This window comes from Syngnathoides biaculeatus, chromosome 1 (genome assembly GCF_019802595.1).
Source record: "Syngnathoides biaculeatus isolate LvHL_M chromosome 1, ASM1980259v1, whole genome shotgun sequence".
Taxonomy (NCBI): Eukaryota; Metazoa; Chordata; class Actinopteri; order Syngnathiformes; family Syngnathidae; genus Syngnathoides; species Syngnathoides biaculeatus.
Window position 1 is genome coordinate 10,742,153 of NC_084640.1, and position 18,998 is coordinate 10,761,150.

General features: G+C 41.6%; 2 protein-coding genes and 1 long non-coding RNA gene across 6 annotated transcripts; 2 read left to right on the forward strand and 1 right to left on the reverse strand.

Annotated features, from left to right (window-relative positions):
• Positions 1-1,740: 1,740 nt before the first annotated feature.
• LOC133498599 (hippocalcin-like protein 4) lies at positions 1,741-3,856 on the forward strand. Of its 2 annotated transcripts, XM_061815657.1 has the most exons (3): positions 1,741-1,902; positions 2,350-2,565; positions 3,659-3,856. In XM_061815657.1, the coding sequence occupies exons 1-3, from the start codon at positions 1,741-1,743 to the stop codon at positions 3,854-3,856; spliced, it is 576 nt and encodes a 191-aa protein (XP_061671641.1). The 2 variants fall into 2 exon arrangements, with proteins under 2 accessions (XP_061671641.1, XP_061671649.1); XM_061815665.1 differs by lacking the exon at positions 2,350-2,565.
• LOC133498604 (uncharacterized) lies at positions 2,379-18,998 on the reverse strand. 3 transcript variants are annotated; one of them, XR_009794366.1, is made up of 5 exons: positions 18,921-18,998; positions 16,090-16,193; positions 10,082-10,158; positions 4,515-4,643; positions 2,379-2,514 (listed from the first exon to the last, which is right to left on the reverse strand). It is a non-coding gene; the product is annotated as an uncharacterized LOC133498604 (long non-coding RNA). The 3 variants fall into 3 exon arrangements; XR_009794364.1 differs by having other exon boundaries at positions 2,425-2,550; XR_009794365.1 differs by lacking the exon at positions 2,379-2,514 and adding an exon at positions 3,790-3,925.
• Positions 9,650-17,832, forward strand: nt5c1aa (5'-nucleotidase, cytosolic IAa). Its single transcript, XM_061815599.1, has 7 exons — positions 9,650-9,790; positions 12,699-12,743; positions 14,922-15,089; positions 15,313-15,442; positions 16,799-16,921; positions 17,207-17,391; positions 17,479-17,832. The coding sequence occupies exons 1-7, from the start codon at positions 9,650-9,652 to the stop codon at positions 17,830-17,832; spliced, it is 1,146 nt and encodes a 381-aa protein (XP_061671583.1).

Consider the following 18,998-nt stretch of genomic DNA (forward strand, 5'->3'; position numbering starts at 1 on the left):
CGTGACGATCGCTGACATTAAAGGCCGGGTGGACGGTCCTCTATTGATACCCACCTCATAAACCTGGTGGCTTTCCCACTGCTCTTCCTATGGCAAAATTGAGAAAATCACTCTGCAGTTTTGCGGAGACTCTTGGCTGAGTGTCTCTCTCTCTCTCTCTCTCCTCTCTCTCTCTCTCTCTCTCTCTCTCTCTCTCTCTCTCCTCTCTCTCTCTCTCTCATCTCTCTCTCTCTCTCTCTCTCATCTCTCTCTCTCTCTCTCTCTCTCTCTCTCTCTCTCTCTCTCTCTCTCTCTCTCTCTCTCTCTCTCTCTCTCTCTCTCTCTACATGACTCATTGGTCATATTTTCGCCACAAAGCCCCCTGGATGAGCAGTTTTAGAGGGGAAGGATTTGCGGCCGCTCGCTGTGTGTCGGTGTGGAAGTGCGAAAAAGCTGTCAGATGCGGGCTGTGACTCATGGATGGCGTCATGAAGGGACTGCAGTGGTCCACGGGAGGTTAATGGGCAGTTTTATTACCGCGAGAAGTATCGGCGTGCAGATTGGAGGTCATTTTAAAGCCAGACGTTTTGGTCTAACGGATGTGCATTGATGAAACTATAAAGTTACCACAAGTCCAATTTCATGCTTTCTTTTTTTACATCCACGTGACGACAACATGTGTTTATGTCGATATGTGATATTAGCTATAGCACTGGTGAAAAAAACTGGTGAATCCTATCAGGTATCATTTTAATTACGGTATTTTCCACACTATAAGGCGCACTGCATTATAAGGCGCACCCTCAATGAATGGCCAATTTTAAAACTTTTTCATATACCTGTATACGGCGCACCGCATTATAAGGCGCATAGAATAGACGCGACAGTAGAGGCCGGGGTTATGTGATGCATCCATTAGATGGAGCTGCACTAAAGGCCCAATATTGATCCATATATAAGGCGCACCGGATTACAAGGCATACCGTCGGTTTTTGAGAAAATTAACGACTTTTAGGTACACCTTATAGTGTGGAAAATACGGTACATCATCATATACACACCTGTTATAAATGTCAGGTTTGGGTGATATTTATATTTGAAAAAGTGACTAACAATATGGTTGCCCGAGGATGCACACCCTCATAAAAGAGTTTTATAATTCCTCTGTTAACTCCTCATTTGTTCATGCCTCCAAAAATAAGTGCGAGCTTTTTGTGATGGAATCGAGGAGAGTTAGACAAGCTATAGCTAAAAATGATAGTGATATCATTTCGAATAATGCAACGCTACGTACTGGTGTATCAACCATTTGGAGAAACCATGTCACGGTCATAGATTTGTAATACCATTCAAAGTTGTTGTCGGCCTCAAAGACAATCCTCAAAATCCATTTCCAGTGGCCTTTGTCAAGTGCCACTCGAGTTCATTTAAGTCTGTCCTTGCTTTCTTTTGTAAGAGTTGAATCAGTACCTCAAATTTTACTCGACATATTTTACACAAGTATCGCTACTTAAGTATAGCACGCAAATACATTTCCCACCTTTCGTATGCAGCGAGAACATAATGCTAGTACACAGCGGAGTGCGGCCGTACAAGTGCACTCTCTCGTTTGTCGCCGTCCTGAGAGAGCCGTGCTAGTTCAAGCACTCGGGGACCACGTATTACCGCTCTTGTTTATCATCAAGTACCGTCTAACCTGCGCTGACCCCCATCTCGCGCTCCCTCCCTCTTTACCTCTTTGTCCTACAGAGGCGAGCCATCATGGGGAAACACAACAGCAAGCTGGCCCCGGAGGTCCTGGACGACCTGACCAAGAACACGGAATTCAACGAGGCCGAGCTCAAGCAGTGGTACAAAGGCTTCCTCAAGGACTGTCCCTCCGGCATCCTCAACTTGGAGGAGTTTCAGCAGCTCTACGTCAAGGTCAGCTTGGCCTCCAACTTCGATTTAATCGCTTACAGAAAGATACCATGCTAATTAGCATAGTGTTGCCGAAAGGTGAAAATGTACTTTCATACTATAAATATGAAGGACTCTGCTGGAACATTATTAGCTTGTTTGGTTACTGTGACTAATCACTTGTTTGGAATAATGGGAGCAAAGGACAATCCAATAAATTTTATACGGTTTTATCCTCTACAGTACATTGCTGTTCACCTACTGCAGCCCCGCTACAAATTTTTGGGATGTTTCTCCTACTAGTAAAACTATATACAAAAGAATCATAATGTCTCTCTATATCAGATATTTCTTCTATAATGGAGAATGAATGTATCGACCACTATGTACGGAGGTTTATTGAACTGTATTTTTATTATTTTGGCTTAAAATACCGATACTTCAATTGCTAACTCGTTTATTTATTCATAGTTTTTTCCATATGGCGATGCGTCCAAGTTCGCCCAGCACGCTTTCAGGACCTTCGACAAAAATGGCGACGGGACCATCGACTTCAGGGAGTTCATCTGCGCGCTGTCCATCACGTCCAGGGGCAGCTTTGAGCAGAAGCTCAATTGGGCCTTCAACATGTACGACCTGGATGGCGATGGCAAGATCACCCGCGTGGAGATGCTGGAGATCATCGAGGTGGGTTCATAAGGAGAACGACTACGTCATATTGTCAGGATTTGCGACCAAAAGGTTGCCTGTCACCTGGAGTTGTTTTTATTTGACTACTTGTACCAATGACGTAAACCACTGTTGACTAAATGTCTTGAAGCATGAGGAAAAATATTGATTCAACTATCGACTGTCTACTTAGCTGAAACCACTGCAAGATGCAGTTAAAGTAAAAAAAAAAAAAAAAAATATATATATATATATATATATATATATATAGGGTTAGGGTTAGAAATTTGCTAATATTGCAAACATTCTCACACCCAAAAACAAATTTCAAACTTCATTACATATGGAAATACATGTGGAAGCTGAGCTACTTATCAGGTTCACCATGGACCAGTCGGGTAAACTAGCTTTTCTATTAATTTTGCATGTTTCTACCTAAATGTACAAAATTCTGTGAGGATTGGAGGTGAATACATTAATTGAGCGCATGTAATGTCATTTTTTTTTTTAACACGAGAAAGAAGAATCATGGTGGCTGATTTTTCATCTTATATACAGAATACTGAAAGGCAGGTATAAACCGGCACCACCGTACATAATGATGACTGCGATTATTGTGGGGGATGGCAGCTGTTTTCTGCTTACGTAAAGATTTTTGAAATGTCAGAAACAAGAATTAAGGAGTGCGATCAAATATATTCTATATATTATAACCTTGTGAGAGAGTCTAAAAAGCTCAGAACAACTGTTGTGCTGAAATAGCCAGTGTTAGTTTACATCTTCCACTAACACTTCCAATTCCATCTCGTCTATTCTTTAAATTGTGCGGAACAGGTTGAAAACTATCAAATCTTCCTAAAGTGCAGAAAACTATGCAATGTCTTCAACTTTAACATCTGAAACAATCTTGGGAGCTCATGCGCATTATGCCCACCAACAGTGCTGCAATCTATTGGCATAAACATGCAATTTAGTCAGCTTCTTCCACATCCCTGCACTCGTATTTATTTTGAATTAAGATATTTAAGATGTTTGATGCCCTTGAGGTCTACTCTTAATTACTTTAAATGTTGCTAGCAGCATTAATATATAAATATTTTTGCTTTGGCAGGCCATTTACAAGATGGTGGGCACAGTGATCATGATGCGCATGAACGAGGACGGCCTGACCCCGCAGCAACGCGTCGACAAGATCTTCTCCAAGATGGACAAAGACCACAATGACGAGATCTCGCTGGAGGAGTTCAAGGAGGCCGCCAAATCAGACCCCTCCATTGTCCTACTGTTGCAGTGCGACATGCAGAAGTAGATGGTGATTGTGTGCCGACGTCGGGGTAAAGAGAGGCAAGTGGAGGAGATGGAGTGAGGAAATCTAAGACTGAGAGGAGGAGGAGGAGGAGGAGGAGATTTTTTTTTTTCCCCAGTGTTTCAAGGAATCGCATTGATCATGCCAGTTTCCTCACTGCGAATCACGGAATATTTCGGAAACAATCCAAAATGACGTATTAGTAATTTGGGGATACAGATACACTGATAGAGGATTTGAAATTTGACAGTACATCAACATCTGTACAGTATGAGTGTATCCATTTAATGCGTGACTGGTGTGTCTGGGTGTAATCATGTGAATCCCCTCCCACTTGGAAGTGCATTTTTAATTGGATTACTGTACATGACTTCTGGTCTTAAAGCAAAACATCATTGAATGTTCATTACAATAACGACACGATTATAAACAGCATCATGTATTACTACTTGTTCTAAAGCCTCCCTCAGACAGAAGAGAAACACGATCTCGTAATAAATACAGTCAAAGAGTATTTTCACTCTTAGTTTTATCATGTTACCACAACAATCCTAAATTAAGTACTGAAGTTTGTCATTGGAAGTGACAAAAATGGCATGAGAGTGACTGACGATGGGCTAAATGCCTCCTTAATTTAACGCGGAGCCAGCGTCAGACTCACCTCTCCTCCCGCCGCCATACTGTCATTGCTCGTTTTGTCTCCGTCTTTCCCCCCCTGAAATGTCACAGAGGAAGCTCTTTGATTCCAGGCGCAGGGAGAGGAACTTTGTTGAACTCGGTCGGCTCTGATCTAGAAAGAAAGAGGGGAAAAAAAAAGAGAGAAATCAATGTGGGAAAAATAGCAAAAGGTTGAAAAGGGAACCCTGTGATGAGGGTGCACCTGTTAGCCAACGTGAAAGCGTCGACTGGAACTTGCATTCACCATTTAAAAATGACTTAAATTCGCTTATCTAAACCCAGCACAAAGACAATTTTTTTGTGTGAACAAACAAAATATATCAGTTTTACGATGTAGATGAACAGAGTAATCCGGTCTGGAGTTTGATTTTATTTATTTTCTATTATCTGTGTTAAGATGCTGAGGTAACTGGCACACAAATGCTACATAAAGACGTTGAAATCACTGTGAGGTCGACGTAGCGTTGCTTATTACGATGACTCATTTTGCGTGTATCATTTTGACTATGCCGAGGAGTTATACGAGTCCGACGTGGTGTTTTTGTGCTACAATGCTAACTGGAAACAAGTCACTCGAAGTCGCTGTCAGTGTATCTCGGATTAGCTTTGAGGAGCTCAAAGATGTAGTTTGCATGCAAAAAAAGAAAAGATGTAGCAGTTCTATTATGTTGATGAGGGCGCTTGATTTGGGATTTGGTCTTTCTTTGCAAAGATGCTAAAATGACTTATGTTAGCCCTTTATTAGCCAATTATGATACAGTAATAGCTAAATCGAGCTCATAGGTTCTGACTGGAAGCCAACTTTTAAGCAACTTTCCCAATGGAAAAAAAAATATTCCTCAATGCAAGTACAGCAAACATCTTGCTTTCTAAATGTTTCTTGAACGCTACGGGAATTAGATTTCTTCTCCTCCTCCCTATCTTCAATTCTACATAACCATGCCCTCCTGTGTTCGATACTGTAATTATTATAACATGTATATGTACATTATCACACAACGGTATTTATGATCGCAAAACCTCTGTAATATGTATATGTACTTGTAGCTTGGATCTACTTTCATAAAGATGACACAGCTACAGTGTATGAGTGTACGCGGGTGTGTGTGTGTGTGTGTGTCGGTGATTGAGTGTGTTGGGGACTTTTGCAGCTGTTCACACCCGTGTTTTGTATTTGCAGCATTTGTGTTCCAAAAAGACGCATCGGTCTAGTTTTACAGATGTGTACTGTATGTGTGTAAAAACACTGAGTATTAATCCTCCCTTTGTGCTGGTACTTGGAATGTGTGCGTGTGCGTGCATGTGTGGCTTCAATCGCTGTGGAGGTAAATAGTCATATAGACCTAAGTGATGGACATTATGGACAGGCCAGTGAGGGGATGCAGAGATGTGAGTTGTATGCCAGAACGCCACCCAGTGGACGTAAACGGCATGTCAGGCTAAACGATTACAAAAGTCACCCTTAAGTTTTTTTGGTTGCCCCAGATGATAAAATTTTTATTTTCTTACATTCATTTAAATCAATATGTTTGTAATACTGGAATTGAATGAATAATCATGTGCAACTTTAACTAAAAGGGTGGCCTCACAAAGCGTTTAACGTAAGTTTGGCTATTATGTTAGTGAGTGAACTATTGCAATAAAGCCGCATAAATGAAGTGCACTAATCCATAGTTGATTTTCTGTCCTTTTTGTTTCCGCTGATATGTTAAACAGTCTCATAAAGTGGCCCCTGAACGAGTCCTTTTCTGATTAAAAGGGCCACAGTCCTTATCAGAACCACTTTGGACTTGGGAGAAAAACATTTCAATATCCTCCTGAAAATAATATGCGATTTTCTCATAATTTCTGTGGAGCCTCTACTTCAAAATTCAATAGCAAAGTGCCAAAGATGGACTTGTTTTGCTTGGAGCCGAAAATGACGGGAAGCAATACTCGCATCACCAGAAATGCTCAAGAAATATGCTTTGGACTGCATTTACATTTCAGTCATTTGTAAATGTCTATATGTCTGTCAGATGTTTTCCTATTTGTATTGGTTAGAAACGCAAGGGTGATGTAATTATTTTTGTTACATGGATTAAAACATGTGGATGTAAGAAAAAAAAGAGATGTTTTCTCCAACTCCTGTTGTGTTATTGCACAAGCGCAAAGTCGCGTTCTGTAATGAGTCACCGTCTCGCAATGATGTCACCTTGCTGCAGTGACGTCACCCCTGCGGTTCCCACGGCAACCATGCAGAGGCCAGCCAGATATCATAAGCACGAGCTTTGCCATGGAAGGCAGTGCGCACATAGGCATAACGGTGATCACCGCGAGTCAGCATGAGCATAATGAAAAATTATGCCTGTGATAAAATGTGTACTAATCCATAAGTAAATGGCCAATAATTATCATACCTAAGATTTTAGATTTTTAAAACATAAATTGCATGGATGTACTGTATTAAATGTTTAATAAAACTACAATATTTCCGACAACATTAACGTAATGAGAAAATTTAATGTTACAGAATAAACATATAATAAGCAAAAGAGGAAAAGTGTGATGATAACCACAGAAATGGAGCAAGGTTGTGATGTAAGAGAGAGTCAGGTGATTAATTAAGTACCTGTTTCAGCCACAAATTAATTTAAAGATTTAAATAGCATGGGGCTAAAAGGATAACTGTTTGCTTGGAGTAGTTTTAAATTTAGCTTTATTATCCATTTTTTTAAAAAAAAAACGTGTATGTTGTCAGGACTATTAAAATGTTACTTTAAAACTGTTTTGAAATTAGAACAACTTCAGGGTCAGCAAGCATCAAAGGACAAATTGGGCCAGAATTTGGGGTTGCACAGTATTATATTTTGACTTTTAATTAATATATAATATAAAAAACTCCATTACATGCCTATAAGCTTTGTAATTCAAACCCACCCTCTGTGAAACTCTTCAGACTATTTTGGTTTTTTCCCCCCCCTCCACGGATCGATACGAATCTATAATCAGCCTCGCTGGATCACGTTCCGGCTTCGGGATAAAACAATCACATTTGCGCACTGGGGCTGAGCAGCGGGCGGAAAAAAAAGTCCAAGAGAGGACGCTCTGGATATCGCAGCGGTCATTGGGGAGGGAAGCGTTGTTCAGACTCGCAACATGGGGCTTGGGGGTAAGATGAAAAAGAATACTTTGCAAAAATTTAGGTTGGAAAAGATGAGAAAAAGTACATGTGAATTATCCATCCATCCATCCATCCATTTGTGAGAGCACTTGCCCACATTCTGATCCTGGGTAATTGTAGAGGTGGGGTACACCCTGAACTGGACTCCAGCCAAATGCAGGTGTGCAACACACAACAGCTGCAGCTGCATTTCCATGTGTTGATCCATTGTGCCCAGGACACTCGGGGATAAATAATCAACATGCACACTAATGGCCTCGTAGTTAGGCAAGCGGAGGGTCATCCATTAGCAAATACCTTTAGGGTACTTTAGCATGGAAACACGTGCGCTTAAGTGTCCACACACGCACAACCCATTTGAATTCAAGTGTTGTGGAACACAAGAATAGAGACATGATATAGAATACACACAGACACAGCTTTTAATCCATCCAAGCGCCACATTTGGTAGTCGGTATATAATCATCCATTTTTTAAGGGCACTTGTTAAGGCCAATATGGATTCTGGAGCCTTTCACAGGTAACGGTGGCCAAAATGCAATTAACATCCGAGACTGGTCACCGGCGCAAATGCAGCGTAAGTAGGAATAAGACCATTTGGATGATAAAGAGGAGTCATGGGAGAAAGTTTTGTGGTCAGATGAGACAAAAATTTAACTTTTTGGTCATAATTCCACGAATTGTGTTGGAGGAAGACGAATGATGAGTTCCATCCCAAGAACACCATCCCTACTGTGAAGCATGAGGGTGGTAGCATCATGATTTGGGGATGTTTTTCTGCACATGGGACAGGACAACTGCACTGTATTAAGAAGATGCCATGTGAGATTTTGGGGAACAACCGGTTTACCTCAGTCAGAGCATTGAAGATGGGTCGTGGCTGGGTCTTTCCAAATGACAATGACCCGAAGCACACAGCCGGGAAAACCAAGGAGTGGCTCCTTAAGAAGCATATCAAGGTTCTGGCGTGGCCTAACCAGTCTCCAGACCTAAACACGATAGAAAATATTTGGAGGGAGCTGAAACTCTGTGTTTCTCGGTGACAGCCCAGAAACCTGTCTGATCTAGAGAAGATCTGTGTGGAGGAGAGGGCCAAAATCCCTCCTGCAGTGTGTGCAAACCTGGTGAACAACTACAGGAAATGTTTGACCTCTGCAATTGCAAACAAAAGCTACTGTACCAAATATTAACATTGTTTTTCTCAGGTGTTCAGATACTTCACACAATCACACAAATCATTAAAAAAATCATACATTGTGATTTCTTTGATTGTCTCTCTCACAGTGGACATCCACCTACGATAAAAATTTCCGACCTCTCTATGATTTCTAAATGGGAGAACTTGCAATATAGCAGGGTGTTCAAATACTTATTTTCTTCACTGCAGAGTGAGTTTTATTCCATGCTTTGGGAGTGTGGGAGAAAGCCGGATTACCTGGGTAAAACCCACACAAGCACAGGGACGTGACGCACGAGATCGAGGGCAGCGCTTGCCTGGAACAACGGAAGCGATACGGCGATTGGTGAGCGGGAAGGCCGCGGTGTGCGATTGGCTGCGACTCAGGGAGCCACCAGAGCCGTGTTCAAAAAAAAAAAAAAAAAAAAAGGGAGGGAGAGAGGCTGGTGTTTGGACCAAGTGAGCAGTGTGGTATAGAGAGAGAGCAGCAGATGGACTCCCAACAAATACACTTAATACATGAGTGTGTTCACTAGGTTGAAATGTGGAAGAGGGATTAGCAGAGGATTCTTCGTTCCCTCAGGATCTTTGCTCTTTCCACATGGGCAGCTTCCAGCGGGCAGGTGCAAGCTCAGCAAACTCCAGCCACTTGTCAACGCACCTTAGAGGAGACTCGTACTAAATGCTACCCGCAGTGGCAGGACGCCGGCTAGCTTCAGTTCAATTTCCAACTCGCTAAGGCCACTTCAAGGGCACCTTCGGGGCACTCCCGTTCTCTATGGTGAAGATGAGCGTGGACACCGTGAAGGTGAAGGAGCTCCAGATTTGCTCTTCTTCCAACGGAGATGAGAGACAATCCTGGGAGGAGAAGGAGGAACTCCAAGAAAAGCACCCGGGCATCACCGCCAGTGCTCAACAGGTAAGTCTGACCAGCTTTCGCATCCGCCTGTTTTCGTCTCCGCGAATGGATACTCCTCTTCCGCTCTTTTTCCTTTTGATTTGATGTTGATGTGTGCCACATGAGCAGCTTATGGAGCTTATAAAAGGTCATAGAGAGGATCATAGAGTCTAAACATCAAACAAGTAACTTGCCTTAAGTGTAATTTTTTTTTTTTAAACCGCACATTTGAACTACAGTGAATCGTTGTTTACCGTGTCAGATGTACACATTACTCAAAACACACGTAACTTTCTAAAGTATTGTACTCACTTTGTGACTTGGACGTTTCTCTAAAAAGCCCAAGTGTGCTTGCTTCAAGGTTTTTATGACTTCTTGGTTGACGTTTTCTGTAAAACCGACACATAAAACTGAATTAAACATTGTATATCAAAAGTTCAATCGAACAACATACAATTGAATTTAAAGTTCACGAGGTTAATGCTAACATATAGAGATATAGGTATTACCCAATTATAAATATTTAAACAACGATAATATTTACAGGCAGGTATTCTGCCTCTCTTTCTTGCTAAAAATGATCCTGCATCTTTTAGTGCTGCCCTGCAGGATGCGGGCCAACTTGTTATTACACGGACTAAATTTGGACTTTCCGGTGTACTGTAAAAACCCAGAAAACAAAAACAATTGCTTAAAAATCTGTGATTCAGGAGGAGCGTGAAAGATGAACTGCAATATAGGCACTGTAGTCGATAATATTACAATTTAAAAGTGAAAGCGGATGGGTGCGTGGGGAATACTGGCACACACCGTCGTTACAAAAAATGTAATAGGTACAGTATATGTATTAATGTCACTGTACTACCCATGTCCAGGAGGCTACTAGTGCCTAGTCGTTGGGCCAGGTTGCGTCACTAGTACAGCATAGTAGTTGAAGATTTAATTGTGTAATAGTAGGCTAAAGGTGGCTCTCGTAACAAGGGAAAAATACTAGTAAGAAACAGTCAATCTACGACTGCACTGGATTATCTTGTTAATGTGAGAACAAAGATCCTACTTACGCTGCATGTCAAAGATACCAAAATGGCTTTCCGCAGTGAACATATGCAACAAGGTTCATGTAGGATCAAACTATAGATGGATGGATTAACGGATTAATGTAAAGCATTAAACATATTTGTATGGCTACTGCATTTAGTCCTCCTTCCACAGTACATAGATCATCATTCAAGAACTCCAAGTAAACTTCAACGCCGTCCCCCTCGCTATCATGTCTGCTGCAACACGTCACATCATCCGTGGCCTTTTACCCGCCTATAAATATCCTCCTCAAACACGGTTTATTTATTCCCGCTGTGAACCCGCTCCGTCCCCCCGAGCCTGTCACCTGGAAACCCCTTCCCACTTCCTCCCTTGTTTTGATGCATCAACAAAAGGGTGCCAAGCGTCCTCACACATGCAAATAGATGAGTCACGATTTTGGGGGCTATCGCTCGGCACGGGCGTTGACGATAAAGGCGGATACCGAGGGGGAGGTTGAAGCACGCCGCGTGGTCCGGCTGGCAGAGGGCAGGCCGTTAACGCCGCCCGTATCAGATCGCAGCAAAAGACACCCGGCCTCCCCTCCCGCCTCCGGCAGCGTGACACGTTATTCATAGCGTAAACTGACTCTGATGGATTAGGCACATCCCAAACGTAGCGAACGAGCGGAAGACTGCCTGTGACGTCACGGAGAAAAGCGGCAGTGCACGATGTAATTCAAACTGGGGAGCGTGGACCTCCACCAGGGCCGAACATTCAGTATCTACTGAAAAATAAAGGGAACAAAGATAATACAACAGTAACACTAAAGACCAACAACGTGTTCTGGTGTTGTTGCCAAACTGATCCAATTCCTAATACAGTACCTTGACTTCAAAGTTTTGTTTGTTCCTCATTATGTGATTTCTCATTAAGACTACTAATGTATTGTATGAGGAAAAAAAAACAATGAAAGCTTATAATAAAAATAATTATCATAAACTCAACCAAGCAAGTGCTAGTACCTCAAATAACATGCAGGGTGGGAGACCCATTAATCAAGGTACCACTAAATGTTCTCCTCCCCCAAAAAAACATCATAATAATTTGTTCCTCATTTTTCATTCAATACTGGAAATGTGTTGAATATCCTTTTAAAAGTAGAAAAGTATCAAAACAAGTTAACGCCTGTTTAATACAACTAAAATATAGTAAAAGTACTCAGAGAGATGACGCATAAAAGAGAGAGAAAGGAAATCTGTTTGTTGTCTGGTCGTTCAGCTATATATTGCCATCATAAAACAAAATTGATTCATTAAAATATATTCATTCTTTTTTAAATGTATGTACTCACTTATATAATTAAAACAATGTTTTTTTTCCAATTGTAAATATTAAAACTCACAAAAGGTATAACATGAATTTTGGTAAATAAATGATGAGTAAATTATAATTAAGGATACAATTTAAAAGCGGGAATGATCATTGAAAATGGAATGGAAATTTTAAAGTTTTTGTTATTTTTTTTCAACGTTCGAGCCAATTAAAAAATATGTATCCAACCCCTGATGTCGTCAGTAAGACCAAAACTACAGTAAAAAAAAAAAAATTAATGAAATGAAAATTCCTGAAGACAGTACTAGGTATTAGCATTTTATTATTCTCATAACATTTTATGGGTCTTGCTGTTTTTGCTGGATAGTAGCCTCTGCTCAGTAAAACTACATATGATATTTCATAAATGACACATTTTGGCATGTCTGAGTTCTATTTCCAGTTCATGTGGTTCATCATCACGTCACCAATCAAAAGCCTCGGAAAAAAACAACCTAATGGCTTCTTTGCCCTGCTTTCATTCGCATTCATGTGTGATGAATTTAAAAAAGGGAAAAATGTCATTTTGCTGAAGGTGACAGTGAGACGAGCCCGCAAGGTGGAAGGCGGCGTGTTCTTTGTGAGTACGACACACGGATCACTGAAAGACTGATTTGTCTCTCACTCCATTTTATGCATGACCACGGACGCGCCTCCTCAACTAACGAATCACACGTGTCATATTAAACTTATTCTTACCAATGGGAGTGTGTGTGCATTAAAAATTTGTCAATAATCCCAGTCAACCTCTCTTTGACCCCTGTTCTTCAGAGCACATATTTTACGAGTGATTTTTTTATTTTCTTTTAACAGTACAGTAGGGAGTGAGTCAGATCTTAGAGTGTCACACATTCGGGGAAAGTTTAGAAATACCGGTAACATTTATGTTGATTTCCATCTGCTTGTTTATGGCATTTCGTATTATGTCATTATTAAGCAAATCAGCTTTTGTCAGATGAAAAGAGATGGTTTGGTTGAACATCCATCCATTTTCTTAGCTGCTTATCCTCACAAGGGTCACGTGGAGTGCTATCTGTCACAGTGGTAAAAACTATCCATCCATCCATCCATCCATTTTCTACAGCGGGGTAAACTCTAATTAAGCATTTTTTAATGTACACTTTATATTGCGGATTTGCACCTATTGTGGGTAATAAATGAGGGAGGTTCAGTGTGCAGCAATTGTTCATTATCAATAATCCATTATACAAAATCAAACTTAAAAAAAAAAGCACAATAGCACTAATAAACAATGCCACAATAGTTGGTGGTCATTACTGTGCAATATTACACAAGCAGTCCTATGCAGTGCAGAATAAATATAATATGAAACCCGTTTTACGGCCACTCAGAAACGCATTGTTGGCAGTACATGAACAACACCGAGACTCAGTCAGCCATAATATTGATATTTGACTCTCGTCAATATTTTCTCCAACCCCTCCTTAAAAGGTGAACAAGTCAAAATGGAATTTAAGTTGGAATAAATTGAACATTAGCTTTACGACCTTATATAACTTCCCTCGCCAACTACATTTTTTTTTTTTTTTTTTGGTCTTCTGAACTGTTTAGTGTGCCGGCTTGAATTCAACTGGCCCTCTGAGGTGCTGCTGTTAAATAAGCAAAAATAGTCTGCTACGCTGTTGTGCCTCTGGCCTATCATCAACACTCACTCAAGCTGCAACGGACAGCAAAAACAAAAAAAAAATGGACTTCTGTACATGTCGGGCATGTACACATCCCTGCCAACACATTTAATGCACAGATATAGAGTGACGTTCAAAGCATGCCACGACTATTTTTTTTTAATGCATTTGCCCTTTGCAGAGTATTCGTGCAGTCAATTTCCGCCGTTGGTTAGTTACAGTTTGAACCCCCCGACTGCAGTTTTTTTTTTCTTTACTGAGGAGTCAAGTCACATGAACCCCCCCCATGCAAAAAAATGTAAATACATTATACTAAAATAATGATGGCATTTATATGAACACAAGGCTGATATACTTTCTTATTCCGTTTCTATGAATGGCAAAATTGTACTTTCTGCCTTCTGCCCATCACTATGCATTGCTGGCATAGATAGTTCAGCAAAGATATTAGTAATACTATAAATATACTTCTAAGACCAATTCGGTGCAACTGCATAATTTCACACAACCTAGGTTCTACGGCACAGTCACTGGACGACCGGCACAAATGCCAGACTGCCCCATTAGGAATGCAGCCCAACATCTTTGAACACCGGCGTCAGGGCATTAACACACAGACACACGCGGCCATTTGTTGGCAACGCGAGGCCGTGTTAGTTTATCTGTCGCCACCATTCGAGCTTGAAGATGGCGTAAGTTACCGTCTTGTCCGCACTACAAGGCGCACCTAAAAGCCTTTGATTTTCTCAAAAGCCGACGGTGCACCTTATAATCCGGTGCGCCTTATATATGGAACGATATGGAGCCTTTAGCGCAGCTCCATTTAATGGATGCGGAATTTAACCACAGTCTCTACTGTAGCGTCAATTCTATGCGCCTTATAGTGCGGTGCGAAAAGTTTTAAAATAGGCCATTCATTGAAGGTCCGCATTATAATGTGGTGCGCCTTATACTGCGGAAAATACGGTACTGTGAATGGTACACCTTGCATGGCATGTTTGTGAATGCTCCGTTCAGGCCCCCCTCACATCATAATCTCTCACTTCCCATCCCATCCATTGACTCGAAACGTCATTCTCCTGCCGCTCTGCTTTTCTCCACTACGTTTGCAGCCCAAGCCCGAGAACGCAGTGACGATCGCCGTTTCTACGCGGGTTCTGTTCCGCACCGAGCGGGAAGAGAAGGTGTTTGAGCAGCACGGCGTAGAGGAATATCTGCGATACCAAATCGAACATGAGAACGAACCCTTCGCCCCTGGACCTGCTTTCCCCTTAGTTAAGGTCAAAAAAATCTTTTTAAGACACAACATTTGGGTCAAAGTTGAGCTTTTTTTACCTTAGCATTTAACATTTTTATGTTCTTGCTGTGGTTGGTAGGAGTGTAATCCATTTTAGTTTGTTTGGTATTTAGCGGGCTTGTACATAAAAAAAAAAACATAATGGATGTGAGAAATATTTTATGAACTATGTCAAAAATGACAACATGTCGACTTGTCGTCAGCAGGCTCTGGAAGCGGTAAACGCTCGTCTGCGCGAGTTGTACCCGCAGAGCGAAGAGCTGTTCGACATCGTGCTGGTGACGTACAACCATGCGCACGTGGGGATCCGCCTCATCAACACCATCAACCATCACAGTAAGTACAGTGGTACCTCAGTTTTCGAACGTCTCTCTTTTGGTACAAATCGGCTCAAACGAAAATTTCAATGTTTTCGAATGAAAATCGTTATTCGGTCGCCCGGACAAGCTGACCCACGCCGATTTGTTATATGCGCTGCTACAGATATGGCAATGCACTCCCAGCCTAGCATACTCTACTACTAAAGCATACATTTCAAGCAAAAAATAAATATATTTCTTCAATGATTTCATTATATAAAGTATTTAAACTACACATGTATTTCTACTGTTAAGTTTATTATAGGGAAAAGCTAAAAATTTGCTTTAAAAAACTTTTTTTTTAGGCTTGAACGCATTATTTCATTTTCTATTCATTGTAATGGGAAAATGTGCTTCGGTTTTCTAACGTTTCGGTTTCCAACTGGCCTTCTGGAACGGATTGTGCTCGACACGCAACAAAAATAATATTGCAAGTATAGGAACATGTTGATGTCAGAGCGATGCAATAAATTGACACTTGCACACAATTGTGCATTTACTTATGCTGGTTACTAAACATGCAACATGCATGGTCACCTCTCCAAGCAGACATAAAAAAAACGCTGTATAAACAGCTGACTTTTCATGGATCATTCCCACGCAAACCTCCTCCCCGTCACTGACCACTTCCTGTTTGCCTCGTCAACTGTTAGAAGATCCTCCAGGCCTCACGCTGGGTCGGTTTCAATACTGCTTCCCGCGGGATCCGAGGTTAATCCGCGGGGCCCCTAAACAAAAACACGTCGGACAGATGAGTCGCCGTTAGATCTCGCTGGTGGCTCCCTGCGTGAACACTCGAACGGTTCCAAGGCCTTTGGGCTTCCTGACAAAAGCGAAGGCAAACAAGGCATCTGTGATGTTACGGAGTTATGTTGATATTGAACAAACCTCCCGCAGAGAGGGTCAGTGATGGGCCACCTTCGGATAATGCAGTCATTAAAAAGTGATTAAGACAGAATTCCATTACTGTTTGCAATGCAGCTTCTCATCGGAAACTCTTGGAGCCTTGGGGTAATATTTGGACAGTAATCTATCATCTGCACAAAGGCAATAATTTAATATTAGGCAAACAATGCTAAGGTGGTAACATGGGCCCAATAGTCAAAAGGTCATGGGTTTGAATATTAATTAACTGCCTCTTAATTTTCCATAAAAATGAACGGGTCTCAATGGTCGTTTGTCTTTTCGTGACCTAGACTCCTGTGATTAATAAGCAATTAGTCCAGGGTGTACCAAAGTCTGCTCGGAATGTGGTAACTGAGCTCCAGATTTGTCAAAACCGAAGTCCAGTTTTAAAAGCACCGGTTTTTCTTTCAAATCCATATTTTCTCAGATCTGTTCATAGAGAGGTTTTGCATGACGGGCGGGAGCAGTCCGATCGGATACCTCAAGGCTTGGCACACTAACCTCTACCTGTCGGCCGACGCAGACAAGGTCAGGGAGGCGCTGGCTGAAGGTGAGCGCACGCCTCGTTGAGTATTTTTGTATTTTATATTTTTGTTTGGACCCTCCAGGAATGATTTTGTGCAGGACCACACACCTGTCAAGGTGACCTGATGATCCACATAAAGAAAGTGTCCTTGACATTTTATTTCAAAGGTCTTGATTAGCCAAGAGGCCTTTTGAAAGTACTTCCTCGATTTGAAGGACACCACACTGTCCATGTGGTTTCATTGTTGTCTGAATATTAAAGAATTATTACTTCACTTATAATTACTGTCGCAACATTTCACATTATCAGGTATCGCCGCGGCAACCATGTTCATGGCAGAGAAGCGGACGGAGGTGTCAGAGTCCCAGCTGAGGGTGGCATTCGACGGCGATGCAGTTCTGTTCTCAGACGAGTCCGAGCGCATTTTCAAGGCCCACGGGCTGGACAAGTTCTTCGAACATGAGCGGGAAAATGAAGACACTCTGTTGGATCATGTATCTGCTTTCTTAACTGTATAGAATTAATAGTGTGACTGTGAAATAAGTCAAATCAATCATTATCTGTTCTTTTCTTTCTGGAAGGGTCCACTAAAAGGTTTCCTGGAGGCTTTAGGGAAGCTCCAGAAGAAGTTCTATGCTAAAGGCCAGCGGCTGGACTGCCCGATCCGGACCTACTTAGTGACGGCCCGAAGCGCGGCCAGCTCCGGCATCCGGGCCCTGAAGACCCTCAGGGCTTGGGGCCTGGAAATCGACGAGGCCTTGTTCCTGGCGGGGGCGCCCAAGGGCCCCATGCTGGAGAAGATCAGACCTCACATCTACTTTGACGACCAGATGTTTCACGTGGAGGGCGCGGCTGAGATGGGCACCATTGCCGCCCACGTGCCTTACGGCATCGCCCAGAAACACGCCGGGAAAAACTCTGGTGTGGCGAAGTAGTCAAGAGAAGTGGAAATGAACTTTATACGTTAAAGTCTGTTCCAATGCTCTTGCAACTTAGAAAACGGTCTTATCCTACAGCTATTTTCCGCTGCTTTCAAGCCGCCGACAACAAAAACAGCAACAAAAAGTCAATAGCAAGTATCTTGGAACGCTTGGAGTTACAAAATGATGCTCAAGTCACAGTGAATTAAACAGGCCATCTGTACAATATGGAGATATGAGAAAGCCAAAATGTATGACGCGATTCAATGCAATCAGTGGAACCTCCAAAGTCAAATAGTTCTGTGGTCCTGGTTGACTTCTAAGTTGTTGTCACTTTTTTTTTTAGAACCCTTTTGTTTTTTTTTTTTTTTTTTGCTGAAAAACCTAGCGGCTGCTTTTGTGTTCAGGCCACAAAGCAAAAAAAAAAAATATTGCTTAAAACTTCCATCCATTTTCTATACGCTTACATACCTGTAATGACGCTTTAACATAATCAAATAGCATCTTGGGGTCAAGTAAGGACATTGAAGAGTTTAGTTTGGGGTCATCTTGTGTACTTATCAGTATTCATCCGTCAGACAACTGACAGAAAGCAATGGAGAGGGAACACGAAGCTGTTTGCGGAATGATACTGTCACCTAGTGGTTTTTAGAGGTTCTGCAGGAATTAAGAAATGGTATGCAGTGTACTTATGGTAAGCGTATTTTCATGAGCATTTGCTTAAAATATGACCGTGACTACTGTTTAATTGTACTTAGCACGACGAAAAATTTCCTATTCTACATGTTTATGGTAGGTACCATTACATTATCAAAACACAATCTAGGTGCTTAATGAGGTTTGTTTTGAATTTCGAGGACCCTTTTCAGAAATGTTGCTTGAATTTAGAAGAATTGACTTTGGATGTTCCACTGTAGACTACAACATGTATTATATCTTACTGACCAGTGCTAATACAGATTTGCATCAATGAATGCATAATAACACTGGCACTAAAACGGAGAACAACAACGCTTATAGGGGGCCTCTCTTTCCATTTGGACATAACAGGTTGAAATATAATCATGAATACGGTTAAACTAGAAATCACGTTATTTTATTACCTGTATTGGGGTTTTATGGTGGTTGATTATGAACCGCACCACAGTTGCTATTTAACTTTTTTTTTTTCTTCTTCGTTG

What these genes read in the sequence shown, in the direction of transcription:
- LOC133498599 (XM_061815657.1), top strand. Translation starts at nt 1,741, where the DNA reads ATGGGGAAACACAACAGCAAGCTGGCCCCGGAGGTCCTGGACGACCTG. An exon ending in TTCAGCAGCTCTACGTCAAG is followed by an intron (nt 1,903 to 2,349) that starts GTCAGCTTGGCC and finishes ATTTATTCATAG; the next exon opens with TTTTTTCCATATGGCGATGC. An exon ending in AGATGCTGGAGATCATCGAG is followed by an intron (nt 2,566 to 3,658) that starts GTGGGTTCATAA and finishes TTGCTTTGGCAG; the next exon opens with GCCATTTACAAGATGGTGGG.
- nt5c1aa (XM_061815599.1), top strand. Translation starts at nt 9,650, where the DNA reads ATGGTGAAGATGAGCGTGGACACCGTGAAGGTGAAGGAGCTCCAGATT. An exon ending in CTGCTTTCCCCTTAGTTAAG is followed by an intron (nt 15,090 to 15,312) that starts GTCAAAAAAATC and finishes TGTCGTCAGCAG; the next exon opens with GCTCTGGAAGCGGTAAACGC. An exon ending in CAACACCATCAACCATCACA is followed by an intron (nt 15,443 to 16,798) that starts GTAAGTACAGTG and finishes ATATTTTCTCAG; the next exon opens with ATCTGTTCATAGAGAGGTTT.